The sequence below is a fragment of the Corapipo altera genome, unplaced genomic scaffold (assembly GCF_003945725.1).
Source record: "Corapipo altera isolate COAL_440 unplaced genomic scaffold, ASM394572v1 50, whole genome shotgun sequence".
NCBI lineage: Eukaryota > Metazoa > Chordata > Aves > Passeriformes > Pipridae > Corapipo > Corapipo altera.
The window spans coordinates 7,471,300-7,495,848 of NW_020884889.1; the positions used below are offsets into that span (position 1 = coordinate 7,471,300).

Here is a 24,549-nt window from a genome sequence, read left to right on the forward strand (position 1 = left end):
GTTTGGATTGAGGACTCTCTCTTCCCTTTCTTTCAATGAAACAGTTACATTTTAAAAAGCATGAAAACAAGAGCCAGTGGTTGACAACCCCTAAACTTCTGCCAGAGCTGCTCTTTGCTCACAGTGTCCACACTGGGTAGCCCAAGGCAGTGTACAGGGTGGAGGATGAGACCGGCCAAAGCGGCCCAGCTCCAGACTGACTTGTCATCATATCACCCACAGAGGTTAATGCTTTTTACAGCTCCTGCACACGTCACTGGTGTTGGTGCCTGTCTGCTCCGCAACATGCTGACCTTTCTTCTGGTTTACACATCAAAACTGACTGTTTTGGCAGCAGTTTCCAGTTCAGCTCACATGCCTTTGCACTGTAGTGGGTGTAGGGCAAAGCTGCCTATAGCCCCAAAAGCTTATGTGTGGACCTGGGGAAACCTAGTGGTGACTCTAGATCTTTTTTTGGCCAGAAAGCTATAAATACAACATGTAAGCCAAATCTTTGCCTAATATAAGTGGACATCTGCAATCAAGCTAATTTGCTAGAGATTAGAGCCTAATTAAAATTTAAGAGGCAAAGGGGTTGCCAGCCTCGGAGCAGCATGCATTGACAACTAAGGGATGTACTGGCTTTTTGAAAATAAACAGGAGTTAACAACCTTGAAGGAGAAGTCACACCACTCATGAAGCTCCAAGCACCAACTTCACTCTTTCCAGTCTTGCCTGTGGATTGGGGACAGGAAAACCACCGGCTGAGGTAGAATGAACAGCAAAATCTTCCATTGACATCAGTGGGTTCTGGACTTGTCGCCTTTTTCATTTGTTTGTTAAGCATGACCTGTAATAGTCAGTGTCCAGAGTGTTTTATGCATAGTTTCTCAATGGAGAAGCAGGCAAACATACACTTTCAGTTACTGTGTGTACATCACACAGTTGGCTTCAGTGGGACCATTGCTCTTGGTTGAGTTCTGGTGTAATTAAGCTGGAAGTCAAACAGAGTCACTGCAGTTACCTCAGATCCAGAGAGGTTTATTTCACTGCAATATTTAGCCAGTTATCCTCCCTAAATAGTGTGCCATGAAGCCAGTGGTGGGAGAAAAGAAGACCTTTAAAGGTGTGCCCATTGACCCAGTGAATGCAGCAGGTATGTTGGCACCATGCAGAAGACAAACTTGATCCTACTCAACCCTCAGTTTCTCATGTCTATCTTTCATGGACCCTTTGCAAGGACCCTTAGTACTGAATGATGTGCAGTAACACCTGGAATTACAGGCTAGTCTGAAGCACTAACCCTTGGAAGTCAACAGGCACATGGTCAACAGCAGGCGCTTGTAAAATACAGCCTGTCTGTTGCAAACAGCTTGTTTGCTTATTCCCAACAGATTGTATTTTAACCCATTCTCAGCTAAGCTTGTGAGGGGCAGTGATTTGAAACAAAAGGAAGCAAAAGAATACGGGTGAATAATTTCCTCCAAACAACGTCATGTGTGTCATCTTCCTCGTGCGTTGTTTGTTTTGCTGATTAGTCTTTAGGTAGATATTCGTATATCAACTGTTATTTTCCTCTGCGAATTGTGGTTTTCTGCCCAGGAGCAAGTCCAGTTTCCAGGGTAATTGGGAAGCCAACTCCTTTCTAACTACGCAAAAGATGAACTGTGTTTCCTGCAACTTTAATGCAGTGGTTGAGTAATAGCCGGACACAACAGTGTCTTCTGTAAGGAAATATGCCAACAGTTGCTGCTTAGAAGTGAATAAAACTAACTTTTTTTTTTTAAATTAAAAAAAAAAAAGTGTTTTGAATGATTTGAAGCTGCAATAACAGCCCTTTCCAGGCAAAGCTTACCCTTCACAACAACAGGATGCATTGCTCTATTTAAGCAAGTAATAATATTGATTTTAGTCACTGCACATGCGTCGCTTCCTGTGGGGGGAATTGCACAGAAAAGCAGTTTATTGTGCATCAGATCACTAGTTCATTGCGTATTTGCAGATTTTATAGACAGAGATGTTTTCTAAAACCATCTGTGTATAAGAAAATACATCTTTGCAGTAAACTAGCATGTTTATTGGCTGTACAAAATACAACAAAATCAAGGTAAGCAGCTTCTGAAGGATCGTGTTGCTCTGTTAGCATTAGCGAAACTGTATATTTAGGGTCTCAATGCTTCTGGCTTACAGTCAGAAAAATTTACTGTCATGAACTGCTCATTCTGGTTGTACAAGACTTTTCACCTAAAGACTCACTTGTGGTTGCTTAAAAGGCAGTTACTGGGAGCAATGGCAAGATTTCGCCTAAGGACTTCTTCATTTGCCCCCTGCTAATGGTCTGATGGGATTCTGGCATCTTCCACAAAATAAGCATAGCAGCAGTAATTCTGATGCCTGTCACTGCTTCCTTACTTATATGAGCAGTTTATTTCATGGCTAACTTCCCATCTGGCAGAGTTGGTTTCTCCGTGTCAGGCTGCACTAATGAACAGAGAACAGATTCTGAGCTCTCACTTTTCCAGGGGGTAAAAAAGCCCAAACTCTGCTGAAATCAATGGAGTTGCTCTGCTTTGACCTGGCATGAGGAGGATCGTCCTCCACCTTCAGGTAAATGCCTTGGGGCGTTTTTTTTCTGCCAGGCAAGGCAGCTGCTGACACTGTCCTGGAAGCAATTAACATTTCAATCATCTTTGGGTTTCAGCAGTGCAGTTCCTGTCAGGGCTGAAGCAATACAACATGACAGGCAATGCCCCGTGCCCCGACCTGAGAGGCCATAATAAGATCCCAGCACTTCCCTGACGGTGGAGAGCAGTCAGGATCTCTGCCCTGCACAGTTGGTGGGATGCTGGGGAAGGAAACACTTATCAAAGCTGGTGACAACTTTTGAGCGTGCATACGCAAATCAAGGCTGTGCTGTGCTTTTAAAGAATTATTTTTTAATCTATCTGTATGTCAGTGGAAGATTTTTAATCAGAAAGCTATCAACATCTGCAGATCCAGGCTTTCCTTCATCATCTGAAGTCAGACTGAACATCTGTCGGCCCAACCAATTGTTTTACCATTTTCCTGCAGAGCTATCCACCACTGGGAAGAGGAGGGGGGTGTTAAGCCACCCTCTAACCCAAGAGCCAGGTTTCTTTGTCAGTGTAAATCGGGAGCCTCCTTCCAGTCCAGTGGAGTTAGAAATAAAATCATGATCAGAATGGACCATGCTCTCCCCAATGCCAACAGCCAAAGGGGAACTGGGTCACAGTAAACAGCACAGAGGGAAAAAAAGGCTCTGGGGGAACCTTGTAATTGAACTTCACCTTTATCCTCTGGCCACATGAATTGCAGTCCCTGAACACTTCAGCTCAAGCTGTTTAGCTCCTTTATCACTTTATCCCTTTTCCATCCTGTTTGTTCCTTTGGCCAGATCTTTCGCTGTGGTTAATTGACCTGGTTTCACTGATTTCTGTGAAGACTGGCCAAGCCTCCCAAGCTGGAGAAGTGGGTCACTGTGCATCATGTACACCGAGCCTTCGGGGGGAGGTTTCCTCGACTCTCTCTCAACAGAGGAGCCTTTTTGCCAACACGTGAAGCTGCATTATCACCTTGATTTCGCAGGCAGCTTCCGTAGGAGGAACGCCTGGGAGGTGCTGTGAGGAAAAGGAGGGTCTGGTGACTCAACATCTGTGTGAACCATGCGTGTGTTGGTTCAGATAAATTTAACTTGAGACTTTGTTTGAGAAACTTCAGACGCAAAAAAAAAACCCAGAAGATTTGAACTCCCCAATGAGGGGGTTATTGCCAAATGGATGCACTGCATCAAGTGCTCACAAGAAACAAATGTAGCCAAAAGGGAGAAGTAATCCTTCTGTAAGAAATTATTGTGAACAAAACTGCAAAAGTTGCCTTCACTGTTGAAATTTGAATCGTGAGAGTGGAATTCCATCCCTCAAAAAAACTGCATTTTGGCCCAAAGGGGGAAGCAGAAAGCTTTCTCTTAAAAAAAAATAATTAACAGCAGCCAGCCACAAGATCTACCCTTGAAAGCACTTTCTTTTTAGATCTGGATAAAATTATGCTTAGAGTAGTATTTATTAAGCTAAATGATCAGCTCTAAAAAGACCCAGTCCAGAAGAACAGGAAAGTTACTTAGTGGATGTGTACAATTTTATTCATTTCAATAGGAGTATTGGACTGTTTCAAGTTAAGCACCAGATTAAGTACTTAATAGGTTCAGAGCCCAAAATTCATCTAATTTCTGTAAGAAAAAAATAGAATCCTGTTTCAGTACAACTAAAGCAGTGCACTGTGCCAGTTTCCCTTTTGAAATACAGACAGTAATTGCAATTTGTGAACACAGACACCTCCCAGGCTGAATCACTGAGATGCCTGGAAATGAACAACAGCATTCAGGTAGTGATATTTGCTGTAAAACAAAGGAGCCTGATTTCACCCAAGTACTGCCATATCCTAGTGTAATGCTACTCCCTCGAGTACAGTTGCAAGTGTTTTTCTTATGATAGTGTGAATGACTCAGACAAAAGGGATTTTTCTTCTGTTTCCCCTGAGTTACCCAATTGCAGAAAGAGGAAAATGCTGCGTTTCACACGGGAAGTTTTCCAGTACCTTCCCAAACTTGTCAGACCTTCCTCCTGTTTGCCAACTCTGCAATACTTGTACTGCAAGCTGGTAATGGCCTTGGTCAGACTGAAAGGAGACAGCAGAGCTGGACCAGCAGATACACAGAGCAATGTGCCATTCTCGGACCACCAATTCCCAGTGCCCTCCCTACAGAGTATCACTGCAGTGATCGAGGACACAGCTCCGGCATTAACGCAGTCACTGAAAGCCTTCCTGGCCTGAATCCAGCTGAGAGCCGGTGGGAAGGGGGGGTCTTCTCTTGATAACCAGTGCACAAAGATCTGTCAGCCTGGTCCCTGCTTTGAAGGGTTGTGAGGCATCATCCCTTATGGCATTTGTGGAATCCAGTCTTTATTTCCTGCTGACAGACATGAGCACCCAACTCCCTTTTATTATTGAACGAAATGAGAGCAGTAAGATATTCGGGTTCCTGTGGTCATGGGAGAATAAGGAATGTGTGCTTAGCTATAGGATAGTGCTCATCAAATCATGACTTACAGAGAATTGTTCCAATGACACCATCAATATATATAGGATTAATATGTGAAAACCCAGGAAGGCAAACATGCGCTTTGGGTTTTATCTTCTGCACAAGCCTCTAATCTTTCCTCAGGAAATTACCATGTACTTTATCAGTACCTTGGTGTTAATTTTTAAAATCTCAAGACCTCAGCCAAAAGGAACTGGCCATTTACTGGTTTTTCTTTCTTATAAATGTAGTAGTTGTTACCTAATTAACTATTTAGCACCCTGGCAGGTTATCACAGTGAGTTCAGCTTGGCAGAGCAGCTGGGTTGTAACCCTGATGGAAAATGTCATTGCTCTCTGTATCTGAAACATTTTGGTTAGTAGAGATTTAAAAACAGCAGTAACAGACCCTTAATAAGATATGTTTGGCAAGAAGATACAAAATAACTATTAAGCTGGTTTACGTCTGTTTCCTTTTTCATTCATTTTGCCTTCTCTAACTGTATACTTAACATCAAGCTGCTATCACAGTAACTTGGATTATTTTCTTTCAGGGTCTCGCCTCCATGTCACTGTCACTGGGTTTCATTACTGATTACTGCTGCTTCACCAGTGAGTAATGAGTGTCTGTGTACTTACATACCCAGACTCCTGCAGTCAAAGTGATTAGCAGCACATCTCTTTAAACACCCCTGTCAGACAAAGATATGAGGAATGACTGGGCTAGCTTGCTTTAGTTCTGTATTGCCAGTATTCACATGAGTAGAGTCTGATAATCATATATAAAACAGTGTGAGATTTTGGAAGATTGGGGGCAAATTTGTGGAAAGCTTTATATACTTCAGAAAAAAACTGATCTTTTGAATAAGTACATATGCCCTGAAGTACCTCATACATAACAACGGATGTTGCATCACAGGTTCAGCAAAAAGGAAAATAGTTATTTTTTCATAAGATGGTAAGTAGTTTTTATACAGTTGTTGTCAGGTTTTTTTCTGGTACCATGTGTCAAAAAGAAGATAAATGTTTCTTCTCTAGTGAAATGTGAGAACCTTCCTCCTGCCAGTCACTTCTTGATGCTCAGGAGCAGAAGGCTGGCTCGTGGGGTATGGGTTGGGGTAAGGCTGGTACTTTGCCCTGCAGCACTGCACTTGCCCAGCCATGGCAGCGTAAGAGCCTTCCAGGGAGACCCTCCCAGTCATCCTCGATGGCCAACAGCCATGGCAGCATGTCATCTGTAGACAAGAAGGAGTCTGAAAATAAGGATATTAAGTGTTTCCTGAAAAGGCTGAGCTGACCTGAGCACAGCCCTGTACTCAGCACTGGTTTGTTTGCAACTCTGCAGGTGCTGAGTGTGTTGATTGTATTAGAAGTGGATAACTGCCACCTGATAAGGACAACTGTGATGTTCTGTGTGTTGGTAGGAATAGCCAATTGCAAAGAAATGGGGTAAAGAGCTAATAGCGCAAGCAGGAGTTGGCTGAAGAGATATGGGGGGGTTAGAGTGGACTCCAGGCTCGATGGGAGCCAGTAGTCCCATGCAGCTCTTAATTAAAAGGAAAAAAAAAAAAGATTAAAAAAAGGCAAACATCATGCTGGGATAGATTAGTGAAAGTGCAATCTGTAAGCTGTGAGCTCATCCTACTATTCTACTCACCATGAGTAAGGCCACAGCTGGGTTACCTCATCCAGCCTGGAGCTGTGCACTTGAGGACAGTTGTGGGTCACCTTGAGAGAGAGGAAGAACAGGAATTACTCAGAAACAGAAATTGCAAAGAAAAGTTGAAGCTACTGCAATCATCATCATCATCATGGCTAGGCTTCGCGAACGAAGATTTGGGAAGGCTCTATCCACATTTGTTACAGGCACGCTGGTGGCTTATGACAGAATAGAGGTAATGATAAATATGGAAATAAATGTTGTAAAGAGGAAAAGAAATTATTCTTAACATTGATCGTACGTAGAGTAGTGGTGGGCTTAAATTGTAGTAACCCATAGCTTGGAAATCAAGCAAAAATATTGCCAGTGGGAAGAATGGAAACAGAATGGAATAGCTTGACTGAGGTTGCCTCACTAGATGTATTTAAGAACAGGATAAAATGTTAGTTATGCATGGCATAGGTTTGCCTCCCAGCAGGACTATGAGACCTCTTAAAAGATTACTCAGAACTACTTTTTGTGCTTCTGTGCTTGGATGTAATTATATTGCTTTTTTAGACATTAGAGATCAAATGTAGAAGACTTTTCTAGGAAACTTCCCCTAGACTATGAACATCAGGGTCTGACCTTTTGGAAACCACAATGACTAAAAGGCAATGTGGAGGGATTGAGTGTGCCAGCAAAACAACTCTGAGACCGCACAGAGGACTCTCAGCTCACTGCCTTCTCTTTCCTCAGAATTTATCCTTGAGCTAAAAGGTGCAACATGTGGTTTTAAGTAATGGTAACAGTTATAGGGAATCGGTGAGGAATAAAGCCAGAATGTGTCATTTCTGCTGCCTCCTACTGCTCTTCTCACAGAGAGGAGCATCTCTGCTCATCTGCCTCTACAGTTGGTTCTTTCACTGGTCCCACGTGTCCAATCCACTCAGCCAGTGCTGCATGTGGAGTATACACAGATTTCTCTCAGCAGTTTTGGTAGCTTCATCTCTTCCCTGTGCCAGGGATATCTGTTCACTCAAAGTTTGCCCTATTTGCTTTCAGAACATCAGGGTGGAGAATTCCAGATAAGTATTGCAAAAATGAAGATGAGGCTTGGGACGGGCAGCAGTTCTTGATGTCTTGCTGTTGTTGCCATAGGAAGCAAAAAGACTGTCACCAGCACCTTGTGACAGGTAGAGTCACCCCCAACAGCACCACCAAAGAGGGAATATATTCTACAGTTTAGTTCCCTGCTTCTTCATGCACTGATAAAAGCAGAACAACTAGCTTCATCCAGGCTTTCTAGGGAAAATAGGGGAGACAAGAGCTTAAATAGAAGGAAGGGAGGAGTAGGTGATGCTTGAGAGTTGGGCTGCCTGGTTTCCAGCCTCAGATGCATGTTCCAGGTGAAAACATGTGACCTGCTTTTCAAATTTACTTCTCTGTCAGGGAATCCAGGGATAGTCTCAGACTAATGGCATTTTTGGGTTTGTATGATTTGAGAAAACCAAGTTTGAGTGATGCTGAGAAGCAAAAACACAGATCTCCATGGTTATAAAAACAAATCACCCTTGGCCATTTTTGTGTTTTTTAAAAATGAAATTCAAGCTGATTATCATAGGGTTATTCCAGGTGAAGAATATGATTCAGAGTTTGGATGTGAAGATTGACAGACGGTTGGAAGGGTCCACATGTTTCAATAAAGCATTGCTGATTTCTGACAGACAGTAGAATGCAGAAGACTAAATGTGGTTTTCTATTTTAATTACATGACCAGTACTCATGAATGGGAGCCTGAGCTCCATCTCCACTGACCTTGAAAATGCCCTGGAGGTTTATGATGAAATGAAGCGTATGTTTTCTGATGATTTCTGGAAAATGAGGAAACACAAACAACACTTGTTTTGGTTTTGATTTTTTTTCAGGGAACAGTGTGATACACCATCAGAGCTCCCACATTATGGCAGGAGAATTTGGAAGTTTTCCGCTTTAGTTCCTATAACATTCATGGGATATGGCAGTTCTATGCAGATACTCAGGCCAGGATTTCATATATGACAGCCTCATCCCTGAATATCTGCACCAATGTAAACCACATGACCAGCAATTCCAGCTCTTGCTGATAAATCAGATCATTTATTGTAGTGAATGAAATGTATGTCTATGCCTCGGTCACATTAATGACTCTGTAGTGCTGTAGACATACACAAGCTGTCTTTTAATTGATAGCTTGATTATTGGTCTGTCCACAGTGGCACAGAGCTCTGCCTTGTCCAGACTTTGGTAGCAATGCCTCAGTACTCAATGAAAATAAGGGTCCTAAAGACTTTTTGCAGAGCACTTTTTACACCCACACTGAATGCACGGGTGGGAGTGGAGTGTGGATGTGGATCAGCTGCCTTCTGAGGGTCACCACAGCTGTTGGAAGCCCAGCTGGAAGCCAGGACTCCCAGTGAACATCCTGGATGTATCAGCAAACTAAAAATTCTCACTGGGGAATAGGTGGAAAAGTAATGGACAAGGACAAACATGCAAAGAGAAATACATCTATGTGAATGTAATCAGCAGGAACTAATTTGTCTTTCACCCCAAATATTAGGTGACTGGAAGGCAGGTAGATAAACTGGGTTTGATGTGGTTTCCTACAATTAGTATTCATTCTTTTCTCCCACTCTGGGTTTTCTATTGTCTTTCTCTTTTTTTCCTCTCTCATGAACTGTCTTCATATCCATGTCTTACTATTTTTCACACTTCTTTTCCCTAAGGCTTTCACTATGCAGATTTACAACCCCTTTCATTTCCCAGAATGCTGCTTTTACATTCACAGGATGAAAATCAGCCTTTTCTTGCCAGGTTATGTGGCCATCCTCCCTGCCACTCCTGAATGACTCTAGACGGCTATTCCCTTGAGAATTAAACTAGATTGGGATTTATTAAACCCTTAGCCCCCTGTTTGAATGATATATGGCCTCAGGCAGTAGGCACTAAGGTGAATGCACACTGCTGCTTTGTAAAGGCACAGTAAACCACGTTACAGAGTGCAGTGCCCCAGGCATTCCTAAACTATCTTGTCCTGTGTCAGCAAGATGCCTTAAAAAACTCTCTATAGAGCTTTCATTGCTCCATTCTCCCTCTGCTCCCACCCTGTGCATTTCAATACAGTACGGAAAGGATTTCATCCTTAATTGAAATTCCTTTCATCAGCCTAGATATACCCTGAACAAAGATACTGACATGAAAAAGCAGTCAAGAACATATCTTTAAAATGTCAATTTGCCAGTGACAGGCATAAAATGCAGTCACTGCAAATCAAGACTCTAAACCCTCACTGTATATCACATAGCTGCCACTTCCCTCCCCCCCACTATCCCTCCCATAAGTTTTGATGTTTGTACATCTTTGTTTTCCTTTCCACATTCTTCTCATTCTGTATTCACAGCAAATCTGAGGATAGCTGGGTCTTGATTAAAGCCCTGCAAACCTTAGAGAAAGCTGTTTTAAACCCTGAATAGTGTCATTTGTCTTAGGCTTATACTTCAGAAGAAATTGATCATTCAAGCTCCATCGGTTTTCTATTTTTCCTTCTTTTATTCATTTTGGTAAAATAATTGATGCACTTTTGTCCATATAGACCCATAAGTTTAATGCTACATGGGTTTAAGTGGCAGGAAATGGCTACAATCTTCCTTGGCTGCAGAAAGAGAAATAAGTAATGGGCACAATGTAGGGGAGGATACACCTAACAGAAAAAAACATAAGTGTGGGCCATAAACATAAAACATAAGTGTGGGCCAAAAAACATAAATGTGGGGTATTTAGAAGAAGTGTAGATGCGGGACATAGGGATGTGGTTAGAGATGAACTTGGCAGTGCTGGGTTAATGGTTGGACTCTGTGATATTAAGGATCTTTTCCAACCTGAAGTACTCTTTGATTCTCTGATCTCTCAAGCACCAGAGGAATATATGTCTCTGGTAAGTTCTTGATGCCACAATCTGTTGCCATGCATTTTTTTCCAGACACACCACTTCCCACTACATCTGGTTCTCTTGTGTTGGGGAGGGTCTTCTCCCCTCCCCAAAGGAAATTAATTTTTCTCTTTCAAATTCTTCCTTCAAGCACATTTTGCTCAGAAACTGCAAAGAACTTGACAATAAAACGGCTGATGAGAACAGAGCCAAGTGTGCTCATTAATAGAGCTTCATTATTTCCCCTGCACCTGAGTTTGGTAGATTCCAGTGAGATCTCTTGCCTTGTGCTACAGCTGGTGGAGACATTGCCTGTCAGTGTTGCTACTGCTTTAACATTTTCTAAAATAGACCTGGGATACACAGTTACTAACTTACATCAACAGTAAGAAATAATAGTTGCACTTTTCATGCACTGTTTATCCAGGAAATGAACAAAAATGCTTTGAGGAACTTCCTAGTCTGAGTTTGGCATCTGTGACCAGTCCTGCAATCGGATGATGGTTGCAGGTGTGCAGGTATTAGATGTGGACTGTTTATCCAGCTGTAACAGTCACACAGTTGGCCAGCGGCAGCAGGAAGTCAGACATGGTTAATGTTTAACATATATAATCTTCACAGAGCTGCTGCCAGGTGTCTTCTTTGGCTTTGGTCTCACTGTCTTCTCGCCTATTCTTTTGTCTATCTAGTGTTCAGGAAAAGGAAGTGGAGTGCAAAGTTCTCTACCCTTGCAACAGTCATGGTGAGGCTACAGGACATGGAAATAACCAAGACGTAACCAACCACTGTGTGCTCCATTTGTTATATTTGCCTTTTTGGTAGCTATTTGAAGATCTTCTCTGCTCACCTGAAGCATCTTTCTAGGTCCATCAACAATTAACTAAAGGCTAGTTAACTAAAGGATAGTAAAAACATTACAGATAACATGGTTTCCTGTAGGATACATCCCTTCTCTAAGCAGGCTGGACATTTGTTTATTATCAAATGCTTGCATATTCTTCCCTCACAGACCATATATTAACATTTAGTGAAGAAGCAGGGTACTTCATGGAGGCTTAGTGTCATATTAGCTACAAGGCAGAGCAGTAGGGATGTCTTTACAGATCATTAAAAAGATGAGTTCTGTGGTAACAGAACAAGAGGAAAAACTTGTTTTTCTTGAGCATTTTCACAGTATTTGGTCAAGTGAAAACTGTGCAAATGCCTGCTGGCTGCAAAAGGAAAAGGAGAAGCAAGAGCAGAGGGAAGTAAGGAGTTAGGGGAAAAGACATTTGAGATGAGAGGGACTGCTGGATTGAAGCAGTGGTATCAGGGGAACACACACAGGAAAAATCCCAAACAGCCATTCTTCAAGTAGCAGCTTCAAATGTTGAGCAGAGAAATATTGGCACGTTCCCTCTCTGTTGTCCCACCATAGCTGAGTACCTGGACATAATGATGTCAGAAGATTTGCACATCCTGGAAACATCCTCATTCCAGGGAAAGAGTGAGATCTTTATCAAAAGAGGAAGCTGAAGGAAGGAGGAAGCATGCTATGAGGAACCAAAGCTCTCTATGGTGGTGGATGTAGCTAGCATGGTCGTTTGGTGGGCTACTGGAATTAGGACAGCTCTGAGACTTGTCTGAAATGTCAGGAGAGCAAACCAAGCTCTGGGCAGCACCAGGGACAGGGTGCATGTGAGAGATGTGTTGGTCTGTGTCCAACTTTCCACAGCCACCCCTCCAGCCCTGCAAGCTGCAGTACAACCGTGGGTCCTGGAAGGTTAGCGATGTAGCTGCCACTGAACAGCACACAGATAGATAAAAATTCTCTTAATTTTCACTCTCTTAAGCAATTGTGCATTACAGGCTTCTTTTGAAAACTCAGGATACAAGATACACTCTAAAAGCTAATTTTGAGTCCTGATTGCATTACTTTCTTGAGCTACAACTTTTCTGAGCATCAAACTCATGGACACTGTTTTCATCTTGCCATGATGGCAGCAATTTGGGAACTCCTTTTTCTTACTTCTCCATCCTTCTCATCCAGCATGATATCCATTCCAGCCACTTCCTCTTGCTCCTTTCTTCATTTTGCTCTCCAAGGCTTTGACAAATGTTATCTTTCTTGAGGAGGCACCTACTGTGCAGCAATTATTTTACTGTACGAGTGATGGACTGAGATTAATGTAAACCCTAGAGAGTGCATGATGTGAACAATGAAGAAATAACTTTAATAACTAATGAGAACTAATGAGGTTTGCACAGCCTTGTTCACTCAAGGAGCAAATTCGTAACACTTCCCCTTTGATTCAAAGAGGACACTTTAATCTCACTACTACAAACATGAGCTAAGGAAGGATCAGGGTGGAGCATGGGAAACATTGTCCTTTTAATTGTCTATTCTTTGGAGTAGCAATCTAGTTATGATATAACAGCTTCTGCTGTCTAGCTCTGGGCGAGTCATACAGCCTTTGAAAGAGTTCTGAGAAATGTTAGTTTCAGTTGGTGCTACATGCCCAAATTCCAGCTCTTATCTTGGTTTCAGTGTGTGTGCAGTGAAAGGGACGCATAGCGGCAGCAGTAGACAGGCTCTTCTGAGATCTCATCAGCCAAATCACTTCTCAGGGTATATGAAGGGTTTTCTCAGGGTTCTATCAGTCTTCCCACAGATTATTTATGGTGCCTCTTGTAACAGCTTAGGTGGAGCTCGAGGGCATTTGTGATACCCAAGGAATTTCACAGGGTTCCTCATTTATCTATTCTGTATTTTCTTTATCCAGATTTTTCTCTCGCATTCTGTGGAGTAGGAGTCCCTTTCCTCATTTCATAAGGTGTTCGAACAGCCTGTACGTGGGGTGTGTTGGCTGTCTCTGCCACCTGAAGGCACCCAGCACCAGTAGGTGGGACATGTTTCATTACCCTGCCTGATCTCTCACCCTCTCACCCTCCCAGCAGGACATGCCTGGAACACATGTAATTAACTGGGTATTCTCTGTCCTCCAGAGAACAGTCTGTCCATGCCAGAGGCCACACATTCAAGCTGATTGGAGATACACATTTCTCCCTTTCATTTTCTCCCTTAACAGTCAGTGTAGACACAATTACTGCTGGCTGAATTTAGCATTTCTAAAATTCCCATTGTTAGCAAAACTAAAGATTGATGTGGATGGAGGCTGGTCTCATTTTTGATGTTCCAAAGGCAAAGGAATATCACACATGACCAACCCTTTTGTAGGTTTTGAACGGACTTTTCCTAGAGTTGGCAAATATATTAGCACTGCAAGAGAAGTTCATCTCAGGTTTGTCACTAATGAAATTACTTCAATTCTTGATTTTTTGAAACTTTGATCCTCGTAGGTAGCAAGTCAGGTAATGGACACATATTAGGAGAGCACTATGAATGCCGTGCTTCAAGTCAGGGCACTGCTTGGATGTACATGAATTTCACAGTAAGAGGAGTTGCACAGGTGTAATCTTCCTCATATTTTCACTTGGGCTATTTTAAGTGTTGTTTTTTTTTTTTTCATCAAGCAGAGAGTGCTTGATTTAAGGCTACTGTTATAAGCTATGTTACCAACAGAATGTGACACATAAATGTGTCATTTACCCACAATCTTTTGCGTTCTGCCCTTAGCATTGGTGAATGCAGACACAATACCATGACCACTGATCCATGGGGTCTGCCATATGTCCAAAGTGATTAGCTAATTTATTCAATTAATTATTTGGGATATGGGTTATTACCCTGATTTTCTAAAGAAATGGGGCTTCTGCCATTGCGCCACTTTTAGTTTTCCGTGGTACCTCTTGAAACCACTGGCCAGTTCCACCTAAATCTAACACAACCTTTACAGCTTTTGAGCCTGGGACCCAGGGAGCAGAGCCCTGGGCACTGCAGAGGGGCAGCTCCACTGGCATTTCTGCACAGCACGGACAATTCTCTAGGAGCGCTGCTCAAGGCCCTGGGGTTGCCCCTCACACGGGGCACACCCTGGCCCGCTCTGAGGGCTGACACTGCCTCAGGTGTGACCGCTCAGGGTGACCCGGGCCGGCGGCCGGGACTCCTCAGGGTGCGGGAGCTCAGGGGCGGCCCCGGCGCGTCCCCTCAGAGCCCCCTCGGGCGGCTCGAAATGGCCCCGGCACCTCCCGCCCCTCGCCCCCGGCCCCGCCGCGCACGCGCAAGGGTGGGCGACAGGCGGAGAAGGAGGGGGGGTCCCTTAAAGGGCCCGGCGGCTCCTCCCGCGTCCCGGCCGGCGCTGCGGGACCCACCGCCCGCACCTCCCGCACCTCCCGGCGCCCCGCCCAGGGGGCGGCACTGCGGGCACGGCCGGGCGCTGCCCCGCGCCCGCCCCGGCACCTGCGGCGGCGCCGCTCCGCGCCCGTAACCCGGAAGCGCTGCGGCGGCGCGGAGGGGGAGCCGGGACATGGCCGCTGCCCGCTCCTGCCTGCGCGCCGCAGCCGGCATGGCCCTGCCCGCGGCCGCGCGCGGCTGAGCCTCCGCCTCGCCTTCCCCTTCCCTCCGACCCTCCGCATCTTCCTCAGCCTCCTTCTCCTCCTCCTCCCTGCCGGGGCCGGGCCGGGGGCGGTGGCGCTGCGGGGGCCCCTCGCTGCCGTGCGGGGCGTCCCGGGGGCCGGGGCGGAGCGGGCGGAGCCGCGCGGTGTGCGGGGGGTGCGGAAGGTGCTTCCCGGGTTCCTGCATGTTCCCTGCGGGGGGTCGGCCCCGGTGCTGGAGCGCCGCGCTGAGCCGTGGGGTCGGGGCATTCATTTTGTAAATGTGTACGTGTGGCTCATGTTCCGTGAGGGGGGTCTAGAGAGTTGCGCTTGCTGTAGCGTTAGTTGCGGGGGGCTTTAAGGGCTGGTTGTAGTCCATCTGTGTTTCGTGAGGTTGGTCGTGGGTTGTTTGGGGTTTTTTTGGTTTGTATAAGCAGTTTTGAGGCTTTGAAGAGCTGCACTGCTGCTGCCGAACTGTGGTTCCTCCAAGGTTGCCATTGTTTGCGTTCTGGGAGGGCAGCCGGTGTCCTCGCAGGGAAGGCGGCAGGTTGTGTTTGGAGGAGGGCTCTGGGGCCGGTTCCGTGTGCGTGTGACTTCTTTTCCAGGATAGGTTTAGCTCTCCTCCGCGGCGTCTCTGATGCCAGAACAAGGCCCCAGAATGAACGGTTTCTCTCTGGGCGAGCTGTGCTGGCTGTTCTGCTGCCCGCCGTGCCCCAGCCGCATCGCTGCCAAGCTGGCCTTCCTGCCCCCGGAGCCCACCTACACCGTGCTGCAGCCCGAGCAGCAGCAGGAGGCCGGGGCGGCGGCCGGGGCGGGCACCCCCACGGGCTCGGGCACCTGCAGTCTGCACCTGAGCGAGCGGGCAGACTGGCAGTATTCCCAGCGGGAACTGGATGCCGTGGAAGTGTTCTTCTCCCGCACGGCCCGGGATAACAGGCTGGGCTGCATGTTCGTGCGCTGTGCCCCCACCGGCCGGTACACGCTGCTCTTCTCGCACGGCAATGCTGTGGACCTGGGCCAGATGTGCAGCTTCTACATCGGCCTTGGCTCCCGCATCAACTGCAACGTCTTCTCCTATGACTACTCCGGCTACGGGGTGAGCACCGGCAAGCCCTCTGAGAAAAACCTGTATGCAGACATTGATGCAGCCTGGCAGGCCCTCAGGACAAGGTAAATGGATGTTGGGGACAAGGTATTTCTGTATCTCCCTTTAATCCTGATAAGTCTGGTGTCTGCAGAGTTAACCTGCTGAGAGGAGGGGAAGGGTTTGTAGGTGGTTTGAGTTACTTCGATGGCCTCACACCACATGTTCCATCCTCACCACAGCTACAATGCAATTTGCTGGATGGCTTCATTTGCTAAAATGATGGACAGACCTTCATCCTTGGATGTTTTCTAGATTTAGGGAATTATTCATCTCTATTATGTGTTAGCCATTGCTTCACCATGGAAGATCTCCATCTTGAGTAGGACATATTGCACTGGTTGCAGTTTGAGCTTGCAGACTGCCCAAACCCTTTTGTTCAAGAATTGCTCGCCACTGTCCAAGGTTAGAGGTAACCCAGGTGAGCCAAAGCTCTGATTGAATTTGGCAGTAGCCTGGGCTAATGCTTACCAAGAAACTGCTGGTGTTCTGCAATGTGTTTGGTGTTTCAGGTGTGACACAGATGTCTTTCTCTTTTGGCAACCAAACAGCTGTTATCCAATGGGTAGCGTAGCTGGGTGGAAGGAAAAAGTGTTGACAGTTGAAAGAGAAGCTGGGGATTCTGCCAGGAGATGCCAAAGTATGTGGCATCCAGAGGGATAGAGCAGCAGCGAGAAGGCCCTGGCAAGACAGCCTGGCCAGTGGAAACAGTGAGCCCTTGGCTTCTAGAAAATCCTGAGTAGAGCTGCTGCCTCTGGCTCTGAGCTACAACTGATTGCCCTCTCTGGGCCTCCTGCTTCTTCTGTCCACAGAAACCATGAGCTCCTTTTGCTGTTGCATAAGTGGTTCTTAAAGTATGACCTCGCAGAACATGTCCTGAGAGAGAGAGCTTTAAAAAGCTTAAATTGTTGCAGTAGGCCAGGAGAAAAGAACGATGAACTTTTTCAGTGCTTGGCTCTGGCGTTGCGTGGACGAACTTGGCTTGCGTGAAATGCGTATTTAATGTCTATCTTAGGGATACGTGCCAGCTTCAGAAATAGTGACAGGAGTTGTTACTAATTTAGATAATTGGCTTTGCAAGAATCCAGGGATTGGTTAGTCGTGGAGTCCAAGCACCTTTTGACATTGCTCTACCCAAGTCAGGCTAAGAGCAGGGGGGAGAAAGGTGTAGGGGGAAGTTACCCTTTTGTAGCATGTGTTCTGTCTGTTTGGTGAGCAAACCAGATTCTGGGCTCATTTTCCAGGACTTTCAAATTTATTTTTTTTCCTTGACTATAAATAATATGGTTTTATGTAAAGAAGTAATTTTGATATGCTGTATGCAGAAGAAGTTATTAAATGTGACTGCTACACATATGGATAATAATAATAAATAATAAATATGGTTTAAGGGAGGAAAAGTGCTGTGTCTAAGTCAAACCTGGTTAATGTTTGTCCTTCAGTTGCTGTGCTTTCTCTCTGTTTCACTTGATGTTTAGTTGATGATATTTTTTTATTTAAACCTTCTACACCTCTGAAAAAGTGCTTTCACATCTGCCTGGAAGTGTTTCTTCTGTGCTGATAGGCATTTAGTATGCGTTTAAGTTCTACGTAGATCCAGAAACAAGGAGTTCCTTCCCTGGAGTCCATCAAGAAGCTTCACCCACTAGGTGATGCCAACACATGCACAGCTTGTTAGGAGAGGATCTGGCCTCTGTGAAAGTGTGACTGGACAAGTTTATAGTTTTATATGTGTCATTTCTGTGGCTTATACAAGGTCTAGGCTCTGCTTTCCTCCTGAAATTGAGGGGTTGAAATTTGCCAACTTTTACTTTGTGATGTTTGTTAATCCCACATTTTAGTGCTACCTTGAGAGTACTGTTAGAGTAGTTGTGTTATCACTGGTTAGACATTTAGGAGCCAAAAAGCCATTGCAATTGGCTGCCCGGGGAAATGGTGGCATCACCACCCCTGGAAGTGTTCAAAAGGTGTGTGGATGTGGCACTTGAGGAGATGGTTTAGTGCTGAACATGATGGTGCTGGGTTAATGGTTGGACTCAATGATCTTAGTGGTCTTTTCCAACCTTAACAATTCTATGTTTACAGTATTTTAGGTGCCCAGTAAAGAAATTGGTTACTGTAAACTGTAAGTTTAAATAGGAAGTTAATTGTTTCTCTTAGCAGATGACTGTCTTCATAACAGGTATGAGCTGAAACCTTAGTCTTTCTGCTGATGAATTCTCGAAGGAGTAGTGTGAACTTTATAGGACTGATCATTTCTTAGTCCTTTTAATAAATCCAAGTGGCTCACAATTAAGTGAAATGTTCTGCAGTAAAAATACAAGTCTGCCTGTTGAGGTAAAATGTTATGTTATACCATTCCTGCTGCAGCAGTTCATTGGTAGCTCCAGGAGTTTGTGTGTGCTTTCATTCTTAATGCAAATTCCTAATGTTTGGCCTCTAGTCATATGGTAGTGAACTGTGATGTGAAGTTAAAAGTGAAGTCTTAAAATAGAGGTTCACTGTGCCATCAAAAGCATTTAGTCATCTGTGCTAAGTTCCGTGGGAAGCTGTTGCTCTTCTGAATCCACCAGACGTTCCACCTGGCAGCAGAAAGGAATCATTAAAATGTTGGAAGTCTGAGACTCTCTTTTTTTTTTTTTCCCTTTTAAATTGTGCCTCTGAAGTACCACTGATACTTAGCAACTATTAATTTATCAGTGTATTTTGAAAGTTGCCTCGAGTAAGATGGCAATTAACCCTACACTTGGAGAAGGCAGATTGCTGTCAAATTTTAGAAATGATGGTGAGCTGACATGGTTTGCCAACATGGCTGCACATTTTGACTGTATTTCTTCAAGGTACTGAAATGAGGATCTTTCTGTCATGTACACATTTAGGAATTAAACCTTACATAATGAATGACTTTAAAACTATCTTGTAAACAGTGGAGGAAAAAATAAAATCATCAAGTTTTTTTGTTCAGTTTCAATTGTCAGCCTGTCTTTGCAAAATCAGTCTCGACTGTTCTTCATTTTTTCAGTCTTAGTAAAGGAAACTTATTTGCCTTAATTTAACGGAATTTAGTATCTCTCCTTATGAATAAAGTATACTCTCAAATGATAATTTTACTAATTATTCATTCTGAATGTGAACTGCCAGCCCAGTAGAGATGTTGACATACAGTTTTATTCCCTTTAAATGAGGTTTTATAGATTTTTTTTCTTCAGAGGTCGTAACTGTACAATTGGTTATTCTTGTTCTGATATCAGATATTAATCAGTAATTAATTTGGGCTTTTATATGTATTTTTTTTCCACTTGATTAAAAAATTTCCATCTGGTATCTCAGTGTTACTCAAAAAGAGTTTTCTGTCTTATTGCTACGGATGACATTTTTTTTGAAGTGTTTTATTTTAGGCAGGTTGGTTTATTTCTGTTCTGTTTGCTTCAAAACCAGAACCAGAATGAGGAAAAGGTTTATTGGACTCTGTCTTCTCTCATGTTCCATGTGGTTTTAAGTTCCTGCTTTTTATTCAGATGTGACTCTTATCCTGATATCTGGTTGTGTTAGTATAACATCTGCACAGAATGCCTTGATTGTCCTCGTCCTCCCCCCTTTCCTGAATACCACATAGGAAGGTTGAACTTTCTAACACTTTTACATTAAGACAATGTACAGTCCTTAAAAACAGGATACACACGTAGGGTTTGGGCACAGTGCTTAAGCACAAATCCAGCACTGCTTTGTCGACTGCATACTATTTATATTCAAATCAATTTGTATGTTCCCTAAAAATTTGGAGAAGATTGGTGAAATCTTTTAAAATCCCAGTCAAATGAAAGAAGGCACTGGCTGCCCCACTCCCTGTGCTTCTGGAGTAAAGTGTCAAAGAGGAGAACCTGTTAGTCCATCTTTTGTATCCCGAAAGGAGGGGAAGAAAATGTAAATAATGAATAGCTTAGAAGCGGAGTTTTTGTTTCATTTAACAAAATGCAGCTTAATGTGTTTTTCATGGTGCACCATACAAACTAGTACTTTTTTTAAGCTTTTGATAAGTGATGGATGTTATTGTAATGTTTGAACCCTTCCTTCTCAAAATGTGCACATCTGAATTTGTCTTTCAGTCCATAGGAGAACATTGGTTCACTTCCATTTTTCCTTATCCTTCTTGGTAAATATGGCATGAATTCTGAAATGGTTAGGAAATTCCAAGGGCTTTTGATCATTGGATAGCAGATAGTTTAGAAAGCTTAAATAGTTTTTTTTTTTAAACTATTTTCCCAAATTTGATGTTATAAAAAAATCCACACCAAACCTTTTGTTATAGAGAGATTTTATTACTTGTGTTGCAGATTATCAGCAGATTATTGCTGTTTCCTTTGCAGGAGTTGGTGGAGTAGTCTTGCTGTATTCATTTGAGTAAAATCAGGAAATACACTTAATTGGATTAGACTAGAGTAATAACTAATCTTCTGAGGTTGTGTCAGTTTAGTTTGTCTCCATGCTGATGTGATGAAGTGGTTACAGCTTTCCAGGTGAATAATGGCTTCAGTGGTTTTTTGTTTTTTTACCTTGATGAATCAAAATAGTTAATTTCTAGTTTAATTTTCTTTGCCACAGAATCTTCTTTCACTATCACTATATTTCTGTGCATGATCTAATCTGAGTTCTTTAGATTGAATACTTAAAGGTTTTGATAAAAGGTTACCAGCTAAATTTCTGACATGACCAAAGGCAGTGCTTGGCAGAGTAACGATAAATAGTCCTGGAGTAATAGGGTTTCCTTTGTTCATGGACCATCATCTGGTACATTTTCTGTCACTGACTTTAGTAGGATATTTCCCACCACCAGTTTTTCGGTAATGTTGTTACAGTGTCTCCAAAGGATTGTTCAAAGATACTGTTCTCTAAAACTTCTAAAAACTGTTCTCTAAAAATTCTTCCTGTTGTGGTCAAAATTTAAAGAAAAACTGCACATAACTTTATTCAAAAATAGAAGCACACGGAATTCTTTCCTCTTGTCTATGCAATGAGCAGAGATTAATTCAGATGATGAGCGTCCCAGGGACAAATACCAACAACTGTTTAAAACAGGTGCTCTGATGTTCAAAGTTATTCAAAATGTTTACTGAGCTTTGTTACCTCTTCACTGAAGTAAAAGGAGTTTTGTTAAATATTTCCCTATTTCTGTCAGGACTGCAAGATCAAAGCTTGTTTAAAAAGAAAAAAAAAAAAGGAAATTTTTCGCTAACAAGAACATTTTGCAACTGGTGTTATTTGGGAAGAAAAATGAGCTGCCAAGGAGCCTTTGGCTAACAGTACATCTTATCCTGAGTGTAGATAGTCCTGAAATTCAACTGCCTGAACTGGAGATGTTGGTTTACCCTGATGTACAAGGGTTGTAGGACCTGGTTCTCAGCACAGTCATAGCATTGAACATAAGGATTTCTAGAGGAACATGTTAAGTCCCGCATGCTGAAGTAACTGAAGGTTTCTGTCTGCTTTTTAGCACTAAACTGCATGAGGTGCATGAGAAGGCTTGCCTTTCTCACTGGGTGAAGTGTCACCTTTTGAGACTGAGCTGATGGTTGCTATGCTGTGGCTGTTTGACCTGTGCATGTTGCTGGTAGCTGTTAGATTTGTTCAGGCTGGTCTTGACAGAGTGTGAGCTCCTCAGTGGCTTTGCTCTGAAGCCAGGATCAGTCTCCAGTCCATCACAACCTCAAAACCAAAAAATCCCTCCAAAATTCAACCTTTACCCTACGTTACTCTGCTACCTTGGAGCGTTTCTAAGTGCTGGGCTAAACTTACACTAGTTCATTATCTGTGAGCATAAGTAAAAAGAACAAAAAGAAAAAAAGTAGCAATGGTGTCCAGGATTGTAGGTACCTGTGGGTATAGATAGATGGAGACCATTTCAAGCTATGCAAGTGGGTTATCTGCCAGCAACTGCCTTTGTGGGGAAAACTGGCACTTATTCAACAAATAGATATTTCTGTTTCCATATTGAATGAAGAAAATGGGTTCTCTTCAGTTTTCTGGGGATTTTTTTGGTCCTGTGATGTCTCCTCGTGTGGAGATAGACTAGAAGAAGGGATAGTGCCAAGCAGTTAGCTGTTTGGAGCCTAAGTGGAACATAGGTCTGAATTTCCTATTTCCTTTTAATATGATGTTCCTGGTGGAGAGGTCAATGTGATGATAGTAACTTTAAAACCGTGTCTCAAAACTGCTTTTAAGCAAAACATTGAGAAATTAGTTCTCCAGTTGCATTCTCTGTTGACTATAAGGCAACAGTCTCAAAATTATGCAGCACTAGTAAAGGAAATGAGCAAATAACATAGCCTTTTTTTTCTTAAAGCTAATAATAAATAGAATGAATAACACTCTTTTCTGCCCTCCCTCACAAATATAAATCAATTACAAGGCTGCATTGGAAGCAGTTGAAATGAGTCATAAAATAAGGTACAAATGTGTTGTACCTAACATGCTTGTGCACATACAGGCTTGCTTTTGTCAACTAGCCCCTGAAAAGGTCAGAAATGCTTTCCTGTTGATTAGGAGACAGCTTCAGTTGCCACTGAACTTGAGATAAATTGCAGGCACTTACCTGTGGGCAAGATGAGGGGTTCCTTGTGTTTTCTGGAATCTGGGAGAAGCGCATCTTTTTACAAGTTTTGAATGCTAGTGGATCTTCAATGTCTGAAGTTAATTAAGAGTTCTTTTTTTGTGTAACTCTACAAAATTGGGTTTGTATGGGCTAAAGTCCAAACCAAGCCACAGGCAAACTTCTTGTATCTCTAGGAGTCAGTTTGTGGTGGATAATTGAGGTTGCTGGAGACAAATACTGGTGAATTGAATCAGCAGTGACCCATTTGCTGCTGCTGCTTCATCTTGACTGCCCTGCCTTCCAGTTTTTAGGTGAATGACTTATATTGGTCTTGCACGCTCAGCCTGACATCTGATGATGAAGCTGAATTTCATCCCTGACTCTGAGTGTTTTGTTAGCATTGTTTTTTTCAGTGTGTCAGGTTTTGGGACCAGTGGGAAGTGTGTGATTGTAAACCCAGGAAACGCTGTATGAACACAGAGGAATAAAGATGCTTTTAATTGAAAGCTAAGAATGTAGAATGGGATGGATGAATGGTGCATGGTGTCAGCTTAAGGACTGAGGAACATCTTTGCATTCTTTATTCCAAAGACTAATTTGAAAAAAAATGGGTTATTGTTGCTTGCACACTAAGCTCTGCTGCCCACAAGCAATCACAGAAAAGTGCAGGCGTAGGCCAGTTGTACAATGACAGCACTATATTGGCATTATCTGTATACATATCTTTATATTTTTTTAACCACTCTGTTAACTTTACAGAACAAAGCTTCTCCTGTTGGCATGAAACATTGTGGTTGGATTTTCTGACTATGAGACCAGATAATACAAAGGCACAAAATTGGGCTAAACAGCAGGATCTGGCTCAATGCCCACCCACCTTCCCACCCTTGGTTTCATGTCTCCTGATGAGCACATGCATGTCTTTGGGAAAATCCCTACAATCATTAAATAAATCTGGAACCTCTCAACTTTCAAAAAGGGGAATTCCATGTGGGTTCACAAATGAAAAGTGATGTTGATGTGGAAGATGATGTTTTAAGTTAGTACACTTGCCTCAAAGTCTAGAGGGAAAAATTTAAATTAGAGGTAATCTCAAAGTATTGCCTCTGGTTTTTATTTTGTATTGCAAATTTGTTAGAAAAACTTAGTGTATGCTTTCCTGACAGTAATATTATTTATTGGTACAGTATCTTGAAACTCTTTCTAGGTGAAAATGTCATTTTTAACTGTTGATTTGGAATTGATTGTTGGATTAGACAGTTGGGGCTATGCTTTTAGGAAGATTTGCGTTGCCGTGCCTGATTAAAAAATTCTGCTTACATATAGAAATATTACTTTGAGAACTTTGACTCATGGGAGCTTTATTTATCAGCCAGGGCATGCAGCTGAAATGAGCTGCATAGCTCAGTGTCTGGCAAACAACCCTTCTCAAGGCATGCAGTGCCAGCTAGTAGCTCAAAGATATTCTTTCTTTATTATCATTATTACTATTTTTCAGGATACTGCCACATTTCTTAAGGTCTCAGTACGTTTGACCAGTGAAATTTAACTTTTTGTCATGACATGGCCATTTCTTTTTGTGTGCAGCAAATGAACAACTGGAGTAATGGATAATGGGATCCAAACAGTCTGAAAGTTCTGAGACCAACTTCCAACAC

At 43.2% G+C, this 24,549-nt stretch overlaps 1 protein-coding gene across 1 annotated transcript in view; it reads left to right on the top strand.

The window, feature by feature from the left end:
* Positions 1-15,332: 15,332 nt before the first annotated feature.
* The window catches only part of ABHD17C (abhydrolase domain containing 17C), a 28,888-nt gene continuing 19,671 nt past the window's right edge, over positions 15,333-24,549 (top strand). Inside the window, exon 1 of the mRNA XM_027644434.1 lies at positions 15,333-16,328. Within this exon, the coding sequence (XP_027500235.1) occupies positions 15,796-16,328 (533 nt within the window). The 5' untranslated portion in view covers positions 15,333-15,795. The remainder of the gene's footprint in view (positions 16,329-24,549) is intronic.